At 35.8% G+C, this 18278-nt stretch overlaps 4 protein-coding genes across 4 annotated transcripts; 1 reads left to right on the top strand and 3 right to left on the bottom strand.

Moving 5' to 3' along the window:
* Positions 1-121: 121 nt before the first annotated feature.
* On the top strand, positions 122-3206 carry LOC125859633 (uncharacterized). The gene is made up of 3 exons (XM_049539416.1): positions 122-1195; positions 2010-2176; positions 2737-3206. Exons 1-3 carry the CDS (start codon positions 197-199, stop codon positions 2942-2944), a joined length of 1374 nt encoding a protein of 457 aa, XP_049395373.1. The 5' UTR covers positions 122-196; the 3' UTR covers positions 2945-3206.
* A 261-nt stretch (positions 3207-3467) lies between these two features.
* LOC125859639 (NDR1/HIN1-like protein 6) lies at positions 3468-4318 on the bottom strand. The gene has a single exon (XM_049539425.1). The coding sequence runs from the start codon at positions 4299-4301 to the stop codon at positions 3525-3527; it is 777 nt and encodes a 258-aa protein (XP_049395382.1). The 5' UTR covers positions 4302-4318; the 3' UTR covers positions 3468-3524.
* Positions 4319-5128: 810 nt separating this feature from the next.
* LOC125859640 (uncharacterized) lies at positions 5129-8985 on the bottom strand. The gene is made up of 7 exons (XM_049539426.1): positions 8835-8985; positions 7674-7796; positions 6594-6932; positions 6455-6501; positions 5987-6049; positions 5408-5540; positions 5129-5326 (listed from the first exon to the last, which is right to left on the bottom strand). Exons 2-7 carry the CDS (start codon positions 7777-7779, stop codon positions 5313-5315), a joined length of 702 nt encoding a protein of 233 aa, XP_049395383.1. The 5' UTR covers positions 7780-7796; positions 8835-8985; the 3' UTR covers positions 5129-5312.
* A 762-nt stretch (positions 8986-9747) lies between these two features.
* On the bottom strand, positions 9748-17060 carry LOC125859636 (phytochrome-associated serine/threonine-protein phosphatase 3-like). The gene is made up of 10 exons (XM_049539419.1): positions 16677-17060; positions 15396-15542; positions 15224-15291; positions 14659-14716; positions 13971-14081; positions 13839-13889; positions 13130-13273; positions 12962-13057; positions 12805-12876; positions 9748-10213 (listed from the first exon to the last, which is right to left on the bottom strand). The coding sequence occupies exons 1-10, from the start codon at positions 16755-16757 to the stop codon at positions 10130-10132; spliced, it is 912 nt and encodes a 303-aa protein (XP_049395376.1). The 5' UTR covers positions 16758-17060; the 3' UTR covers positions 9748-10129.
* Positions 17061-18278: the final 1218 nt, after the last annotated feature.

Here is an 18278-nt window from a genome sequence, read left to right as displayed (position 1 = left end):
TTACCATATCAAATTATAGACATGGTTATGTGTTAGGCCTTTGCTAAATACCAATTTTAAAAAATAAAATAGATTTTGTTTATTTTTAGAAAATTTAAAATCAAAATAAACCAAGTCCCAAAATATAACAGGTACAAATGACGACGAACAACAATCTTGTGGCGATTCACGGCGGAGGAAGGGAAGGCTGAACTCGATGGAAAGGGACGAAGGAGCAGTGGAAGAAGGCAAGAGGAGATGTAAAGTCCTCAAAAATCGAATTGAAACCTTTACAACTACTCAACAATCCTCATGGAAGACTACCCTTTTCAGGCTAATCAATTCTGAGCTATCTTTCCTCAACCGCGTTTCCCTCTCCAAGAACGATTCATCTCTCAAACTCAGCTCCAACATTGGGTATCTTGAAGCAGTTGTTCACATTCTTCAACACCCACTAGTAACAGCAGTTTCACGGGTCTGCAAACCCATTTCGATATCGTCGAAACTGAGCGTTTATATCGACGTAATTTGCTCTTTTAATGGAAACCCAGTTTGGTTTATTGTATCAGATAGAAACCCCAGGTACATTTGTTGGGAAGATTTGGGGGAAATTAGGAATTGCAAGGGTTTAAGAAGCAAAATCGTAGAACTCATGTTTGCTGCCTCAGAGTCGTCTGTTACGGTGAGGCCTAGTTCTATTATCCTTTTCTTCTCAAATGGACTTCAAAGTTGCATTCTTGAGAAGCTTCGAGGGGAATTTGGAGCTACTGATCTGGGGTTTGGGTTTTGTGATTTTGATTGTGAGTTTTATGATGAATTAGAGGATGAGGATTGGGTAAGTGTACTAGGGAGGTCTTTTGAAAGGGCGTGTATTTTGGAAATAAAGGTTGGTTCTTTTTCGTCTAGTAGAGATGTTAAATTGCAGGGTAAAGATGGAGAAACATTAACAGACCTTTCTGGGAGTTTAGGGAAGCTGCATAGTGATGATGCTAGTAAAGATGTAAATTTGGGTGATTCTTTCTGTGCTCTTGTCTCAGCATTGAGGAGTTGGTCCGGATTAGATGTTGAAGAAGCTGAATTGGTCAATTTTGATACAACAGCACTAGTTGCTATAGTGTCCGGGATTAGTAATGGTGGTATTGATCGAATTCTGGCTACTCCAGAGAGTGAGCTGAGAAGCCGGTTCAAGGTCAATTATGAGTTCATGATTGGACAGGTGAAACCTCTTATCTTAAAATTTCTGGAATCCTTCCATGTTAAATTTTTCGAACGCTGTTTAATTTTGGAGGGTTTCTTTAATGTTTCTCTGTTCATTTTGATTGCTTTATAGAGCTAACATACCTCAGAGACTCGTATGAGAGATCTACTGGCTTTAAAGCCAGAGATGACTTACATGAAGCTGGTTGATTTAAACAATTTTGTTATGAGAATATGTACATCATCTTATTGTTTGTGAAAAAGAAAAGGTAGCTTGGTGTACTAAGATCCAGTTATGCATGGGGTCCGGGGAAGGGCCGGACAAATGGTTTATTGTATGCAGCCTTACCCTGCATTTCTGCAAGAAACTGTTTCCACAGCTTGAACCCGTGACTCTTGGTCATAGGGCAGCAGGTTTACCAGTTACACCAAGGTTCCCCTTCCATCATCTTATTGTTTGTGGTTTAACAAAACCTCACTATTGGATTGGCAGAGTACCGAGTGTGTGAACAGGTTATTGTTATGCTATGCTTCTGCTTCAATTGATGGTCCATGCAATAATTTTACCTGAAATACATAAGCATTACAAATTGCTAGTTTTGGTGTTACTTGTTCGGCGAAGTCAATAGTGTGACTCAAAGCACTAAAATTTGTAGTGAGTTGGAAATGATCAACTGCTTATATCTGTGGTCCTTTTGTTTTCAGTCCTAAAGAAATCACTTTATATATGAACTGCGAAGACTCATATACTATTTGCTTAACCACTGTACTTTTGCATTTGGCGAACATTGTAGTAACATTCTTTGGTTTATTGTTGACTTGGCTTCCACCAGGTGAATTCTGAAATTAAGAAGCCAATCCACATGGAGCTGATGCCTTATATATTGCAAAAGCGAGGCATAGTTTGTGAAAGTGTTTGTTTAGAATTTCAGGAGCTTGTTTCAATGTGTGGTGGGCCTAATGAGAAGTCTAGGGCAGAGCACTTTCTGAATCATCTTAGGTGAAACTTTGATAAATTTCAATATGTTTCTTACATCAAGTTTTATTTTCCTACAACTTTATTGCAACAATCGTTACATTCAACAGTACATGCTCTGCCAGTCCCTCCCCATTCTTACCTCCAGAAAAGAAACAGGAAGAAAAATATGAATGGCTTGCCATCCTCTAATCTGACTTCTAAATAACCTACAAGATAAATTTGAAGGAGTTTTGTTTGTCTTGCTATATGACTTCCAAATTTTAGGACCCAGTAAATTTTGTTAGCAACTCTGCTGCTTCTTAAACATTATTCTTATTCAGAAATTGTTGTAGATTTGCTGGCATGGTCCTTTGGTCAGTCTGTTACAACGGCTTAGTTCTTTGAAATCTGATGCCAAACAGTAAAATAACCTGAATCTCGTGATGGTACATTGTAGTAAGCTAGTAACACTTGCCTCAGACCTGTTAAGAGTCGCACTGGGAATTTTTCCATCTCCATGTTTCTTTTGTTCTTAGATTTAATTTTATAGTTTTACTAGTTACTTAAACTCCATATGCTGATCATCTGATTAACTCAAACAGAGTTGTGCCTGATTGCCCGTCAGAACGGCTAATGAGCCTTCCAACAACCAGAAAATTGGCTTTAAAAAACAAGGTAGCTTTTGGAACTGGTGATTATTGGCATGCTCCTACTATAACTGCAAACATGGCATTTGCCAGAGCTGTTTCACAGACAGGAATGTCCCTGTTTACCATAGAGCATAGACCACGAGCCTTGGTCGGTGATTAATCCCCTTGGCAAATGGCATTTGAAAACAGATGTTGATCCTAATCCTGAGGCTACATTGGCTTAATGGAACTGAAAACTTTTCTGCGAAAAGAGATGTTGAGATACGCAAGTGTGACGCGTCATTTGAACTAGGAAATTGTGAAACTTGCTTGGCTATTACACATGTATATATCAGACTAGCACAATGTTCTAATGGGCATTTTGCATGTTAGCTTGTATGATGCTTCTTTGGTAATAAAATAAGGGGCCTCAGTTATCTTAATCGTCTGCCATCTGCAGTTAGTTCTTCCTTGATACAAGTGTCAAGTAGGAGCAAGTAGCAACACATAATCTACTTTGGAAGGACAAAAGCCATGCGCTATATTTTTTTCTGCAATAAATAACTTTATATTAAAGCTGCATAACCAAGTTGTAACCAACAGCCAATGGTTGGCTTATGAACATGAATAATGAAGATGAATGTAATAGAAATCTCCTAACAAGAGTAGAGATCCCAAAAATAAAATAAAATAAAATACACAACTGAACTAGAAGTCTAAATTAAATACTAACAAACATGTTGAATACAAAGCAGAAGCTTTTAGAGCTTCAATCCAAACTTGCAAGTACTGGACTTAATTCGGACCAAACTATTAGTAGAGAGGCTATCGACAATCAGCAAGCAATCTCCCAATATTTTCACCTTTCTCAACTTGAGCTTCCCAAGTTTAACGCTAACTGGGACTTGAATCTTAAGATCTAATGGGATTCTTCCAGTTTGTGCTGCCTCTTGAATTGCAGACATCAATGTATTACCATATTGTGATTGCCCAGTTAAGGCCACATCGAGTACTGTTCTGTTCTGATGACCTTGGTAGAACTTGGGAAGAGACCCTTTACAGAGCTGTGTGTTCTTGTACCACACACTCAAATGACTTCCTTTCTCATAGTAGATTCCAATCTTCTTGTTTGGGTTCACAGCAGTGATTCTGACATTAAATCTTGCATAGAGGCTCATGTCGAAATTTAGCCTCAAGTCTGATATTCTGAGGTTGTCCACAGAGTACTGAGGGATTTTTGGTTTGAAAACAAGGTAAAGAATGCCAGCAATTGCTGCAATAATGATGAGTAGGAGTATGATGAGGCTAATTGTCCAGCAAATGCATTTGCAAAAGCAACTTCTCTTCTTAGTGGGTGGTCTTGAATACATTACAGGAACGGTACGTCTGAATGGCTGGTTCACTGTTGGTTGCTGAAGCCGCGTTGGATCACCTTTTTCTGATTTTAACGAGCCTCCAGGCACTAAAGGACGTGTTGTTCTTGCTGGTGGTGGTGCTTCCATGTCCACAACTGGATGAATTCTTTGATTTTCTGTCATTTGTTGTCAATTGTTACTTCACAGAACGATCAACAACTTACAAATGAACCTCTCTCACGTAATGTGCAGTATACTATTATTTATAAGTTAAAATACTTATATGTTGTTTTATATTTGAAGTTTAGTTAATTAAATATCCCAAGAGAAGATGGAGGTAGGAAACTTTTTGGCCTATTTCACCTAATAACAAGAAAAATATTGAGAGGAGAAACAAAGTAGGTCAGCTATATGAAGAGCTTTGACTATTTTCTGTTCTCACTGCTTAATGACTCATAGCAAATCTAAGTAGAGAATCAACCATAAACAATATAACTTTACTCTTTTAGTTGACCTACAAGTAATTAACCTACACATCCACGTCTATATGAAGGTGGTAATATTCTTACATATTTACATTCATCAATTTACAGAAAGGAAAAAAAAAAGGTTTAAAGGTACTGATTAGCTTTGAGATCCTTAGCTTGAAGTAGTTAATTACAACAACAAATACCCAGTGAAATCCCACAAGCAGCGTCTAAAAAGGATAGAGTATACGCAAACCCCAATTGTTGTAGAAATTATCTACATCGACTAGCAAAGTTGACTTTGCTTTTGTTTAGGTTCCAGGTAGTTAAATTCGTGTTGTTTCTTAAATCAAGCTCATTTGCAACTTGTATGATTCTATATCGTTCATAATTCATCTCAAGGAAGATAAAAAAGCAGACAGTTAAAACTATGCAGCAAAGTAGGACCAACACTTACACAGAAGTTAAGAACTTGACCATCTCTAATCACTAAAAATCTTGCCACCCTTACAAATTATGTACAAAGATAATCATTTTTCCAGCTTCATAACCTACAGAAAGGAAATAGAGAAAAGGGCTGGAACCAAAAGGAGGCTGGCAAAGTTCTCTATGAACTCTCAACAAAATTAAGATTATGGATTAAGTTTGATGACTAGTCTCAAAAATTATTACATCAGATAAACTGTATCTTCTACCCCTCCGCTAACAAATTACTATTCATCCATCTTCACTCTCCGGACTCTGCAGAAAAAAGTAACACACTATTAGTACTTCTCAATGAACTTCCTAACGACCAAAGTCATCTCTCATATAGGCCCTTACCATGTATCGCTTCCATATTGTCTTCCTTGTAAACACCGAGAGGAGAGCCGTGGACAGATAGAAGCATTTCCCCAGGTTTCGGAAGCCTTAAAGTTTTGGGAGTCATCCCAACAGATAATCTGTTATTATATGCCTGTAGCCAAAAATATATTACTCTGTGAATATTGTCTCAAGCACAAAATACTCGTAGAGACATCAACAAGAAACTGGTGCTGATGCTACTTCGGAACAAAATTAGTTTCATCTAAAAGTCGCTTCATTGAACCATCACAGGCGTACGTACAGTAATGCCACTATTAACATAGCATTGTTCCTAAAGCGTTGATCAACTAAACAATGTTGTATGTCGTAAGATGGCACCAAGAGGTGCAGTCATCCAGTTAGAGAAATAAATAAGGAAAAACAGTGCTTCATACTGCAGGGTCTATGTGTCAAATGAAATATTTCCCAACCCATCATCCCGCTGTTTAGATGCTTTAAAGGAATAAAATGAATAAAATCAATTGTTAAGTAGAGAAAAAGATATTGCAAACAAGTAATAACAACAAACCGCAAAGAAATTATATTATAGCTACGTACACCAGGTGTCTGAAGAGTATCTGGCAGATCAAGCATTTGGGAGTCAGATGGCTCTTCCAAGACCTTCAGAAAGAAAATAAAGCAAAATAAGAAACAAAAATGATTAAGCAAGTATTGTTATCATCGCAAGGGCCAAGGGCACATCAATTGCTCAATCAAAAGAAGCATGAAGAAATATCAACAAGAAGACACCTCTAGAGCTACGTGATGAGCCAGTGCAAAGACATAAATGAGTCCACCCCACCTCCCCACAAAAAAAAGAAGGAAAAGAGTCTGAAGCACAAAAATATTAGTTGTAAAAGAGGCTTTCAGAAGTACCAACTAAATGCTTCTTACTTCCAAATCTTCAATGCAAGAATTTAACCATACAGCCAAAAAGGGATCATCATGCAACCTAAGTTACTTGAAATGTGGTATTGAATGACATAAACTGCAGGAAATAGTAAAATGAAGTGCAATGGAACATACAAATCCCTTGATCTGGAGGTTTTCGACACCGTAGCATGTTGTTTTAACTGCCAAAATGTTGTTAAACTGAGTTAGCAGAAATAAACTTGAGTGTCTAGCATTTTCATAAAACGATGGGTAAAAAGAGATTCAAAGATACCAGATTTATTTGAGAATTCAAATCCACCAAGTGACGGAATGGCACTGGAGCAATCGGGGTACACCATGGACAGGTTATGAAGAAGAGAAGCATGTAAATTCCTTCCATCAAATTGGTCGATGCTTAAATTAACAGCATTGTCTTTCCTTTGCACTTCATACTGGCCATTTTTCTCATTTCTTACAATAGCCAGGTTTGGAAACTTTTCCTCAAAAAATTGCATTACTGGAACTTGCAGCTGTTCATTACTAAAATTTGATCTCAGCAATCGCAACATATCTTTTAAGTGTTCAATCTCCACATCACGAATAGCCCTGATAGCAGCACTTTGACGTTCAGCTGAAAAGAGATAGTGATCCAGTACAATAAGGTAAAGGACATAGTCAGTGAGATTCAATCATGATGGTAATGTGAGAATCAAAATTCATCAGGAACAAACAGATAACAGCAAAAAATTAGAATAGATGGGGAAACCATGTTTAAGAACTTCATATTTACATGCTTTCGAATATCATTTGACTGTCCAAGTGATTAGTTGGAGGAACTAAGTTTTAAAAGTGTAAATTAAGTGCTGAAAAGTTGAAATATTTGGAAGGGTGATGCTATTAATATCATCCACTTTCTTCTTACTTCAAAAATTCCTCCTCAAACACATACTAGAAATATTTCCTTCTATATTTAACTTTCCTAATGAAATGCATCTTCAATCTTCATAACCTTCTCTTAAATTTCAAAAAGTATCACATCAATGGAAGGTAACAGACCTAGCAAATTGATAATTTAACCTCTTTGCTCAGCTTGCAGGAATATATCAGAACAAATAGGTCACACAGAGAACTTATATCATACATCAACACATAAAAAATAAACGAGAATGGATAAGAGAATATAGCTTCATGCATATGAAGTGCAACCAAGCAAATCAAAATTTCCTACTACAAGATTTCTGCACCCCAATCTATATATGCAACCGTTGTGCTTGTGGTTTTCCTCTTACTATATTTTGTTTTTCAAAAATAAACAACTTACTTTTTCTTTCAAATGTTAAGACAAACAAACATTTGCACATTTAAAAGATACCTTCTTGCTTGAATATATCATCTTCCATTTCCACTTGATGTTGTTCTTCATTAGCATCCTTTACAATTTCAGTTGTTTTGCGAGGTCTTCCTCTTCGTCTTGGCATGGAGATATATAAATTTACTGAAAACATTTTTCTCTCATCAAGTTAATAATTACTTTTACTAGACAGCATGCATACACTTATGTTGTATGAGTAATTATTATAATCAGAAAACATGTTTAAACCGAGACAGTCTGCAAAGAGAATGATCTAATTAACCCTACTCTAGAGTTGTTAGCTAGTAAATTATCTTTCTTTGTTCTTGGTAGTAGATTAAACATAAAGTACTTTCATCAGTTTTCTTGGCACAATCGCTCCCGAGGATTATTTGGTTCATACTGATTAAGTGGGTGGAATTGCTATGGAGTCACAAGAGGAGATTATACTCTCTCTTTTTTATAATGGTGGAGTCAAGGACATCTTGCTGGACTACATTATTGTACATCTCTTTTATTAATGGGATAAAAGATGAAATAAACATCCTTAACTGCTTAAAAAGAAGATGATACATTTAAGCTATTTGTAGCAATTAAAATAAATATAAAAGATGACGATATAAATCATTGTTAATCCATTCAGAGTTACGGCATTTTTCATTTGTATGAAGAAACAACACACATTTGTACTCGGTAAATTCCATTCTCTGAAATTCTTACTCTTGGACCTTGGTTCATATAATAATATTTTATTTACAGATAAATGCTGTCAAGTGAGTAGTCTAATACTACACTCTCAATAGTTCATGTAAAAAGAGTCAAGAGTGATAAGAAATTTGGAACAATTCTTACATGACACTTTACAAAATCGAAATCAGTCGCTGAGGAACTTAGAAGGATCTGTAAAATGAATTGAAGTTCATTGAGTAACAAATCCCAGTATAATAAATAATAATCTTTTATGGCTTTTTGCTCAAAATTTTCAGAAATTGATGAATAATAAAGGCAAATCGGTACAATTTCCACAAAATAAAGACAATAAAGAAAGTGATTGGGCATGTAAATATACCAACATACAGAGCATTCAAAAATGCATCAAAATCACGGCATATAATTCGAGTAACAGACAGTGCACTTGTAGAGAGGTGAATCGGGATAAAAGAGTAAGAAGAACGAACTTACATCTCAAAATTAATTTTGTGAAGAGAAAGAGAGATTTCGACGAGTTCAAAGCCGACAGGGAGTTGGCCGGAGGGAGAGACGGAAAGTGGCGGAAGAGGATTGGGCGTGATTTCAAATTTGGGCTCGCACTCAACTTAGTTTTTCAAAATGGTCCCTATCTTTATAATAAATTTGTTTGGGATAGGTTTTAATACTATCAATTTTGATCTTTGTGCTAAAAATGAACGTTCTATCAAGGATCTTCATACTGACACATCACACCTCAAAATTAATAATAATATTTTTTTTAATATTTTAATATTTAACCTAACTAGCTAAATGAAATAAAAAATCTCATAATAACTCAAGAGTATAATATGAAAGAATTTTTTTGTAGAGTTTTAAACTAAACACAAAATTAAATGAGAAGCAATGAACCAAACACTTAATAAAAGCTAATCTCTATAGTACTAGTTTCTGCATTATTAATTCATGTGTTACTAATCCCACGCATCTTTATACCAAAGGTCAAAGGACCCCTTAAAGAACTAATCACCAAGGGACATAAAAATAACCTCACATATTCTTTGACTTAGTTTGGTTTGAAATAAATAAAATTACCACCAAGAGACTTGTGATTATCTAAAACAAGAAAAATGATAGAAACATAGGGCAGTTTGTCGGCTCTTAAACATCAATTAACCATTTCTGAATCTCAAAATGAAAAATACAGTTAATTATGTTGTCAAAGAACATAACAAGCTTCCTTCAATATCACCAATAATATGACACATTTACGTAAAGGATAAAGTTACTTTTTCAGAAGTAAATATCTGTAACCACTAGATTCAAGAGAAACATACTTAGTAGCTGCAACTTCCCATATTTCTAAGTGATACGAAACATCACACTGCTGATTAGCCCCATAATATTCCAAGCTTTTATCCGATTTCGAGTTGTAAAATGAACAATAATTTTCAAGTTCAAAGCGAAAATAAAATGTACATCTAGCAAAAATGCAAGCGAGTAATCTAAAGATTGTAATCTGGTCAAGGTACAATATCACCAATATGACACATTCAAAAATAATTACGGAACAGATGGGGAGCAGCATTCGAGGCCATTGTAAATACATAGCACAAACTATTCGGAGCCAGTGGGTTCACCCAGACAAGCTAAGGCATATACCACCATCTTGTTGAATGACGTATTCAGTCCCCTCCGGACAGACAGTCTCCCTTAAATTTTTCCATTAATAAGGGGGTGGCTGGATGAAATGCAGAAATAATATCAGAAGAAAAGGCCGAGCATTCTCCTCATAAGAAATAAGGCACTCCTGTCCTGGGCCCTCTCATCTGGTTGTTTTCCTCAGTTTCAGAGAAGAACTTTACCTCTCTCTCCTGATAAAACCACACAATAATCAGAAAAGAAAGTGGTTAAGGAAATAAAGAGCTAAAATGCCGAGATTATAACCAAATAAAGGGGGATATGATAAAGAGAGCAGTAACAGTACATTAAAAAATGTACGAGACTTCGACCATAGGACAAGTCGACACCACAATTGCCTAATATGCTTCATTTCTTATCCATTTTTCCTATCACCTAGCTTGCTGTTCCAATACCACAAGCAGTTCCAGTTCTTTCATCTTAGAAATTTCATTTCCATACCTAGAGCAACAAACATGCTTCGGGCATCAAAAGTGGGCATAAACTCTTGTATATGGGTTCAAGTCCTATGATTTTCATCTTATCTACACTTGAAGAACATAGTTGCTTGATCTTATCTGCTCTTCTATTTCTTATTTTTTCGCTCTACTCTTCATTCTGTTATCACAAAAGGATGAGAACATTTCAAGGTATCCATATAGACTCCCAGGTAAAAGAGATCTACCAATTTTAGCCACCCTGTCCATTACTAATTTAGATGCTCTTGCTATCTAACCCGCCAATATATTATGTGGTCTTTCTTGAGTGCAAAAAGTTGATCTTTTGGTTTTCCTATTATGTGGTCTTTCTTGAGTGCAAAAGTCAATCTTTTGATTTTTCTCCTGCTGACTTCACACAGAGGTGACAAGATTAGCCCAATTTTCTCAATAAAGAACTCTATTGCACAATCTTGAAGGAGCTTAGATCCACGAATGTAGTTAGTCCCCAAGAGACTATACATGCCTATTCATGTTAAGGTCTTAGCTTAGTCATTCTATTAAGCTTTCCCAACAAATAAATGAGATGCGGAAGACAGAAAACTAATGCAAAACTTCGTAAAAGATCTTACTTCTAAGGGGTAATCAAGATAGCACTGATCTTTCCTTCTATGAAACCAAATACAAGCTTATGCCTAGTGATCTTTTTTTAAAATGACCATGGTGTCCGGGCCAACTTTTGCGCACCTCGACAAATTCCACAAGATACCTGCCACCTCCCAACAGCAACAGGTACCGGGTAAGTCTATCCACCAAGGCTAGGACAGATGGGAAGAATCACCTAGTGTTTTTTGTCTCCACTATGCCTAGTGATCTTATTTCAAAAGAGTTAATGGGAGTGAACATATTCATAGCAGTAGATGAAGAGGAAGAAATCCTAGCTCCTCGAGCTAAAGATGTTGACATTGTCACTGCTCTACCTTTGAACATGGAAAATGAAAAAAAATAAGTTCATACAGTGAGAGGCAAGATCTATACATGTATCATAAGATTGAATCCTTTAGTACAAAGATTACGATGGCATTACTCACTAAGAAATTGACAAAAGAAACAGGTAGAAGTGTGAATTAGGAAAGGAATGGACCAGCAATGCAAGTAAAAGAGAGACGAGCAGAAAAGGTGAAGCATTTTTAAATCCGACGGTCAATCAGAGCAGAAGTGAAGAACATTTTCACCAGGAACTCCAGTAAAAACAACTAACCATCATCATTTTTTTCCTGATGAATCAGTTAACGATTACTATGTCACATCACCTTCTCCAGCATTTCATATGCAATGTCTAACTCTAAAGTACTAAAATCCAAAAAGTGGAAAGAGGATCAACTCATGGCTTGGCTTGCCTTTGGGACATTCTAATTACTCCCTTTTCAATTTGTGACCTATATTTCTTTTTAGACAGTTTCAACAAAAATGTCTTTCTATATTTAGTACATTTTTAATTCCACCCTTACACTCCGAATTGCATGACATGTTTAAGGCCACAAGATTCAACAAATATCTTTGGTATGTTATGCGCAATTTAAGACTACAAGATTCAGAGGATATTTATGGTAAGTCATGCACACTTTTAGTTTAAAACCACAGGAGTTAAAAGTCTTGTTTACATTTTTACACTGCCAAATCAAACTAAAAATGAGACAGCAGTGTTGTCAAAGGCACACTAAAGTCCTGAAGCAAATATCAAAACATGTTTAGCACTTTGCCTCACTTAATGTGTGTTTCAGTGTCATCATCAAGGTTCTAAGGCATACTTTTTCTTGACAATGAACCTCTTATGAAGACACAACACTTAACAATTAATATTTCTAATTATTGTTATTATTTTTCAATTTCTTTGTCCATATATTTGCCATTCATACTTATAAATTATTAGTCTTGGACTAAACATATATAGTTGTATGTTTTTCTCCCCTTGAGTCTTTTTTCATTAAAGCCCGCGCTTTATTTGTGCTTAGAGCCCCAACATACCTTAGAGCTTTTTTGCTTCTGAAAACAGTAGGGAGTAGTAGGTTTCTCCTAATATCAGGATGAGGCATTATGTCCAAGACACAAAAATCCTCCTACGCTCACAATATAATTGCAGACTTACTGTATGCATATATAACAAAAAACATCAACTTGAATAGGTCAAATCATATGAGACAAATAAAATTGGAAGGATGCAACTGTCAACGCACAATGATAAGCAGAGTATCAAGCAACAAAAAGGGCACCACTAAGTAATCCTGAAATTCCAATGGGCTAACTAGTAGAAGGTCAATAATGCGTGAAAATTATAGCAATACTACCATATTCTCATTGAAGCTCAATATTGAAGCAACATTTCCACATCGGTAACAATAGTTGGGTGCAGACCACACCTGCATTGTACAGAAGGCAACAGTAACATGATTCATTATATGCTACACATCAGATGACCGACGCAATAAAGAATAGATTACTTACTGTCACCAGTCCTTTATCTTGAAACATGTACTTCAAACCTTCCTGGACAAGCTGGTGAGCCCGGCAAACTAGATCTAGTTTATTAATGTGATTGAACTGCAAATCATGAGCAAAATCTTTATTTGAAACAATAATCACAACTATAATTAACATTTTAAGCTTACATACCTCAGAGGTAACCCTGGATCCAAAAAGCCAACCTGCTCCTCGAGGACTTACTGCCCATGTTTCAATATCTTCGGGGTCACTCCACATAAGGTCGCAGAAAGGCCCTTCATGGGGAATTTCACAATTACGGTCAATGACTCTGATCTGCCATATCAATTACAAAGAAAGAAGATACATTAGCTCTGCATGTGCCCACATTTTGAACAGAAGAAAGATTATGCTTAATGGAGAAAAAGATCAACTTAGCAACAAATTTTATTAAAAGCATTGACATTGGCACAATCAATTCCAGAGAATCCTCAAGTACCACATAGAAGAGAAAAAGGACCTTATATGATCTCCAGATACACAACATGTTGTGAGATATTAAATCAATATCATTTTTGATTGATCTAAGTTCATGTAATTTATTAATTAAAGTAATATTCTGGTCAGTCGTTGACTAAATCAATTGAAAGGGAAACCATTCCGCCCTTTCTTTATATAAATTTATTCAATTACACCTAACATAAACAACTTGCAATTTTTCACTTCTTCCTCATGTATATACATACATACATACTATATTGGAGCCCCTTTGGAGTAAGAGAGGATTGATTTCTTTCTAGTACAGTGAAGACATATAGAATCCATGACACTTGGATAATTAGAAACTAGTTACGAAAAAAGAAGCAGAACCACAAAAACATCAAAGTCCAAGTCAACATACCTGATCAACAGTTCTAACATCTGGAGAAAGTCCACCGTGGACACATAATACCTGTATGGGAAGAAAGGTGTTTATTAATAGGATTAGAAAACATGGCAAGTGGTAATGTTTATCCTGAGTGCTAGAACATACTGTTCCGTCTATGATTGCCGAGAGAGTAAGATAGTCAAAAACATCAGTGCAGTACCGCCATGCATTTGCATTTCCATACTTCCTTTGACACTCATCATAGAATCCATAGACCTATTATAACACGTAAAATGTAAAGCTGATCAAAACATAGCACATCTAGATAATGTTTCCTTCGTATAGCATGTGTGTATCTTCACTATGAGGAAAAAAGATTCCACAAATTTGAAGTGGTCCAGGTAAACAAACCATAGGCAGCAACATTAAGCAGTGCAAACTTGATAAACCACTTGTATGTCCTCTTATCACAAAGATAGCCAGAAGTCTGAGTTGAGAATTTATTTTTTTTAAAAGCACAGAAAGAAACAGCATCTCTCTTTGCAACTAACCATCCTCAAGAACCTTACTATAACTTGTAAGATAGGATTCAAAATAGCAACCAACCACATTCTCCAGACACCATTTATATGAGAGAAAAAACCCTCATGAAGCATGATTTAGCCTAGGACCTATCAAATGGTTAATTAAGGCACTGCAATGACAGCAAAAACAATTGCCTCTTCAAGAAAAAATTGAGAGAGGGGGAGGCAAGTATGAGGTAAAGAATCTCGACTACATCTATGAGACCTAGGCATTTATTACCTAAACTTCACATGTAGGCATCATAAATTTAAGGTATAGTATCCATTACCTGTGTTAGTTGCCTGCTCTCGTGATTTCCACGTAAAAGAGTAATGTTGGCTGGGTATCTGATAGAAAATAAAAGGCGGGAAAGATATAGTCAGGAGTGAATGTTATTTCACCATTTAACAAAGAAACTTCCAGAGAGTAAGCAACGCGGGCATTTGATTAACTGACGCAGCACGGATAATGTGAATGTGAATCAATCTCGAACATGAGGCAACAACTTTATACAGAGTGGAAAGGTAAAGAAGGGGAACTATCAGAATACTTGGGTAAAAAACATGAAATAACAAACTAGTTTCTATCAGAGTTCTCTTGGACCTGACAAATGGTATTCGGTCTTTCTTTTAATTAGTCATTAGTGAAAGAAACATTGAATTCTACAAGGTTCCCGGGTCGCAAGCATTATTTTCAAGACAGCTTCAAAATGACAGTAACAGAGTCATGCCTTTTCTTATTTAGCTTTTCTAAGAAATACCAGTCAGCAAAAACCTATTCATTAGTGCAGAAAGAAACATGAACCAACTACAGACAAGTAACATAAAATTGCATTCAAATATTCCATTACATACCTTGCTTTAAGGAGCAATAAAATTGTAAAAACTTCTAGACTATTGTATCCACGGTCAACAAAATCTCCCTGGAAAAAAACAAAAAATCTTAAAGCCTGATGACTTAAACAGAGCAGTTACTGAAGTTCGTGAAAAAGTAATCCATAATAATTCATATCTAGTGTAATTTTACCATGAAAATGTAATTTGTATCAGGTACATGACCTCCAGTCTGGAAAAGTTTCATTAGATCATGAAACTGGCCATGGATGTCTCCACAAACAGTAACTGGACTATTGACGGGCTGCACATTTGACTCCTCTATCAAGATTTCCTTAACCTGGATAAGAATAACATGTTTTAGACGTGAATAAAGGGGTCAGAGGTTTCTCAAGGAAAATGACATCAGATGCTCAACCTGAACATGATTCTCACAAATGTTAAAAAGATGGACCACAACATCTGCTTAGGTACCCTTTTTGGAAAAACCATTTGCCATGGTACAGTACAACTTATCAATGCTAAGAACATTACTACAAGTTACAATTAGTAGGCACTAGGCAGGTCGAAGATACCAAGCTAATATACCTAGAGTTATTAATCACAAATGCAATCAGAACATTTTCCTGTGAACAATGCCCATATAAGCAGAAAATTTAGAAATCCTCTTTCTGCAATGAACTATACATAAGAATATATCCTTTAAAAAAAAATTTACATTCTAGCAACACAGAATAGTCCCGCCATATATGCCAAAACAAGGCTAGACTTTATCAGATTTTGTTTTTGATGACCCAGATAGAAACAATAAAGAAGATATCCCAGGCTACACAAAGCTAAATCTACTCTGACCTCCCCCCACCCCGCTCAGACACACACACAGGCATAGGACCCACTGCTAACCTCTATCATCATCATGCAGCCACAAACTTTAGCCATATCATTGACTATTCGCATTTATCATCGCTTTAAAATATACAAGAAAAAGAGAAATACTCAGCTAGTTCAGCCACTCTAAAAGTTTTAACAAGGAAACCTAAACAACTGTGTTCTCCAACAAAGCATCGTTCTATCAGTTGAGGCTAATAACATTTATTTCCTAAATACCACACATGCAACATTTTAGGATTCCTTAAAATGTGAACGTAACTATTCATGAAGCCCACTTGAGGGAACTTGGATATGAGCAAAAAGTAAAAGTAACAAACCCAGTCTGCTACCACAGTAATATCAATTCGCAAACAATCATATGCCTCTATGATCTCCCTTAGCGGTTTCCATCAAACTCCTCTTCTCCCACGAAAGAAGCCCAAAATCAATAATATCCGCAACACAGAACCCGACAACAAATTTAGGGTTTTTCTATTAACAGGTTTAGTAAATCACAAGAATTCAACTAACTCAATATTCTTATTGGCCAAACAAACCCTAGCCAATCCAACGACAAGTTTTAGAAGTAGAAAAAAAACATTACATATTCACAAAGGAGCTGAAGCTCGTCCTCCGCCAAATGCTGCCCCTCTTTCACCGTCGTAATCCACTGATCCAAATCCATCGCCCTTTGATGCCCTGCCGCCTTCTTTGTCGCAAATTAACAAATTTCTTCGTTTATGAATGCAATAATTTGCCCAAAATGCAGCGTCGACTGATTGAACAAAAGTGTTAACAGCGAATTGAATCTATCTCGCTCTCTCTCTGTCTTCCCGCTCTGTTATATGAACACAAATGAAGAGTAAAGTGAATCTGCCTTCAGATTCACTGGATTTTGAAACCCTGGCAAACTGGAGATTTTACGAACCCCGAAAAATGATAGGACTCTTTTGCCCTTTCAGTCGTACCCCAATTTGGAAATTGCACCACTTTAGTTACGAGACTTTTGCCTAATCAATCTTTTAAGCTAGTCAATATATTTTAATTAAATATACGGAAAAGGGTCAAAATTGCCTCCGAACTATATGAAATAGATCATTTATATCCTTCGTTACATTTTGGGATAAAAAATGCCCATGTTGTTATCCTAAGATACCACAAATATCCTCAAGAGTTAACACCCCAAATTTTAGTTGACGTGGCAAGTCATGTGGGACTAATCCTTCCACTTAAGCGTTGCCAACTAGGATTCACTACAAAAGAACTAGATCTTTAGCGGCAACAACAGTCGCCACAAAAGCCTAGAAAATCGTCACTAAAAGTTTTTAACATTAAATTCTAATTTTGTGCTTTTTTCTTCATTGTTTTTAAAAAACCAAATATGATATTGATTAAATAGGAGTTTGAAGACACTATATGTTTTATTTTTATGTCATATGTAAATGTATAAAATGTACAATGATGCATTATATATATATATATATATATATATAATAGGAGATTTGGATCGAGAAGTAATTTTGATTATTTTTCGTAATAATATTGAATGTTTTTAATACGGATATTGCAAGTTATTTATTTTAGAAAATTAGGTCGCAATCGAAAATTAATTATCATATTTTTTTGTTGAAAAAATACGTTTTACTAGCGAATGGTTGTTGGAGCCTTAGTCGCCACTAAAAATCACTCATAACCTTTAGTGGCAATATTTTGGAATTTTGTGGCAACAAAAGTCAAGTTCTTTTGTAGTGAATCTTAGTTGGCAATGCTTAGTTGGAGAGATTAGTCCCATGTGGCTTGCTACGTCACTAAAAAATTAGGGTGTTAACTCTTGAGGGTATTTGTGGTCTCCTGGGATAACTGCGGGGGTATTTTTGGTCCCAAGATGTAATGGAGGGTATAAGTGGTCTATTTCACATAGTTCAAGGGCAATTTGACCCTTTTCCGTTAAATATATGATTCAAATTTTAGAGAAAATTGTGTATATTTTTATTTTATTTTTTATTAGATAACTAAGATAATCACATATGATTCAAATATATTTAATTGATATTCTATTAGTAGCGGAGATTTTTAATTGAAAGGAAACTTATTTTAATTATTTAAAATGTTGATCATGTATTGAGCCTTAAAACAATTAACTAGAAAAATAAAAGAGTACTATGAGTGTGAGGAGAACGATACTTGTATGAAGAAAATTCTACTA

Source organism: Solanum stenotomum, chromosome 3 (genome assembly GCF_019186545.1).
Source record: "Solanum stenotomum isolate F172 chromosome 3, ASM1918654v1, whole genome shotgun sequence".
In the NCBI taxonomy this organism is placed as follows: domain Eukaryota; kingdom Viridiplantae; phylum Streptophyta; class Magnoliopsida; order Solanales; family Solanaceae; genus Solanum; species Solanum stenotomum.
This window is presented reverse-complemented; position numbering and strand designations above follow the sequence as displayed.